This window comes from Ailuropoda melanoleuca, chromosome 14, assembly GCF_002007445.2.
Source record: "Ailuropoda melanoleuca isolate Jingjing chromosome 14, ASM200744v2, whole genome shotgun sequence".
In the NCBI taxonomy this organism is placed as follows: Eukaryota; Metazoa; Chordata; class Mammalia; order Carnivora; family Ursidae; genus Ailuropoda; species Ailuropoda melanoleuca.
In genome coordinates this window covers 38,066,823-38,067,815 of record NC_048231.1, presented here as the reverse complement: position 1 = coordinate 38,067,815, position 993 = coordinate 38,066,823, and the positions used below count along the sequence as shown (strand labels likewise).

At 60.5% G+C, this 993-nt stretch overlaps 1 protein-coding gene across 1 annotated transcript in view; it reads left to right on the top strand.

Moving 5' to 3' along the window:
• RTL1 (retrotransposon Gag like 1) overlaps positions 1-560 on the top strand; it is a 3,939-nt gene extending 3,379 nt beyond the window's left edge. The window contains exon 2 of the mRNA XM_034643081.1: positions 90-560. Within this exon, the coding sequence (XP_034498972.1) occupies positions 90-560 (471 nt within the window). The remainder of the gene's footprint in view (positions 1-89) is intronic.
• The last annotated feature ends 433 nt before the right edge of the window (positions 561-993 follow it).

Here is a 993-nt window from a genome sequence, read left to right as displayed (position 1 = left end):
AAAAAAAAAAAAAAAAAAAAAAAAAAAAAAAAAAAAAAAAAAAAAAAAAAAAAAAAAAAAAAAAAAAAAAAAAAAAAATGCTGTGCGAGTTCTTCGGCGTCCGAGGCGGTGGCCCGCAAGGAGCCCGCCCCCTCCCGGGAGGGACCCGCTCTCTGGAGCTGCACGTCGTGGGCGATGAAGATGCCGTCTTGCGAGAAGCCCTGCAAGACGACCTGCAACGTTACCGTCAGTGTGGCCTGCATGACGGCCTGCAAGACACCTCGCAGGACGAGCAGAACGACGTGCAGGAGGCCCTCAGCCCCGACACCACCGTGGCCCTCCAGCCCCTCCGACACCTCCCCGTGCCCGCCGACGTCCTCGCCTTCCTGAGCCAACATCCACCCCGTGTCCACAGCACCGCCGGGCAGCCCGACCTGATTGCCCAGGAGCAGGCGGCCAGGGCCCTGATCCACTTTCTGACCGCAGTCTACACACAGGCGCGACCGGCCGCTGTCTGGGCCCGGGAAGAAGCCAGGCTGGAAGAGCTGCCCGGGGTGCAGGACGACGGGAGCCTCCAGTGACGTGCCTCGCAGCCCGCACCATACCCTCCACTCCTCTGCCCCCCCACCTCGGCCTCTCCCTCCAGCCTCCCCGTGCCTCGGCCTGCTTCGCTCAGACCCAGCGCCCCCCTCCTGCCACTCCTGACCCAAGGGGAACCCACTTGTGAAGGGCAAAAATTTCTTCAACTCATCAACCAGCAACATCAGCTGTGCTAACAACGGACTATCCAACCGTCAGAGACCCAGAGCCAGAGCAGGGCCGCACGACCACAGTCCCGTCTTAACTGCCCAGGTCCCAGGCTTGCAGCTGGGAGTGAGATCAATGAGGGAGACAGCAGTGGTGAGCAGGAGATGACCCCATGCCCCAAAGCCAGGTGAGAATCAGGCACAGCAGACGCAGCCAAGCAAGCAGATGCTGGGGACCCACCCCCTGGAGTGACGAGTGGCCACCGTG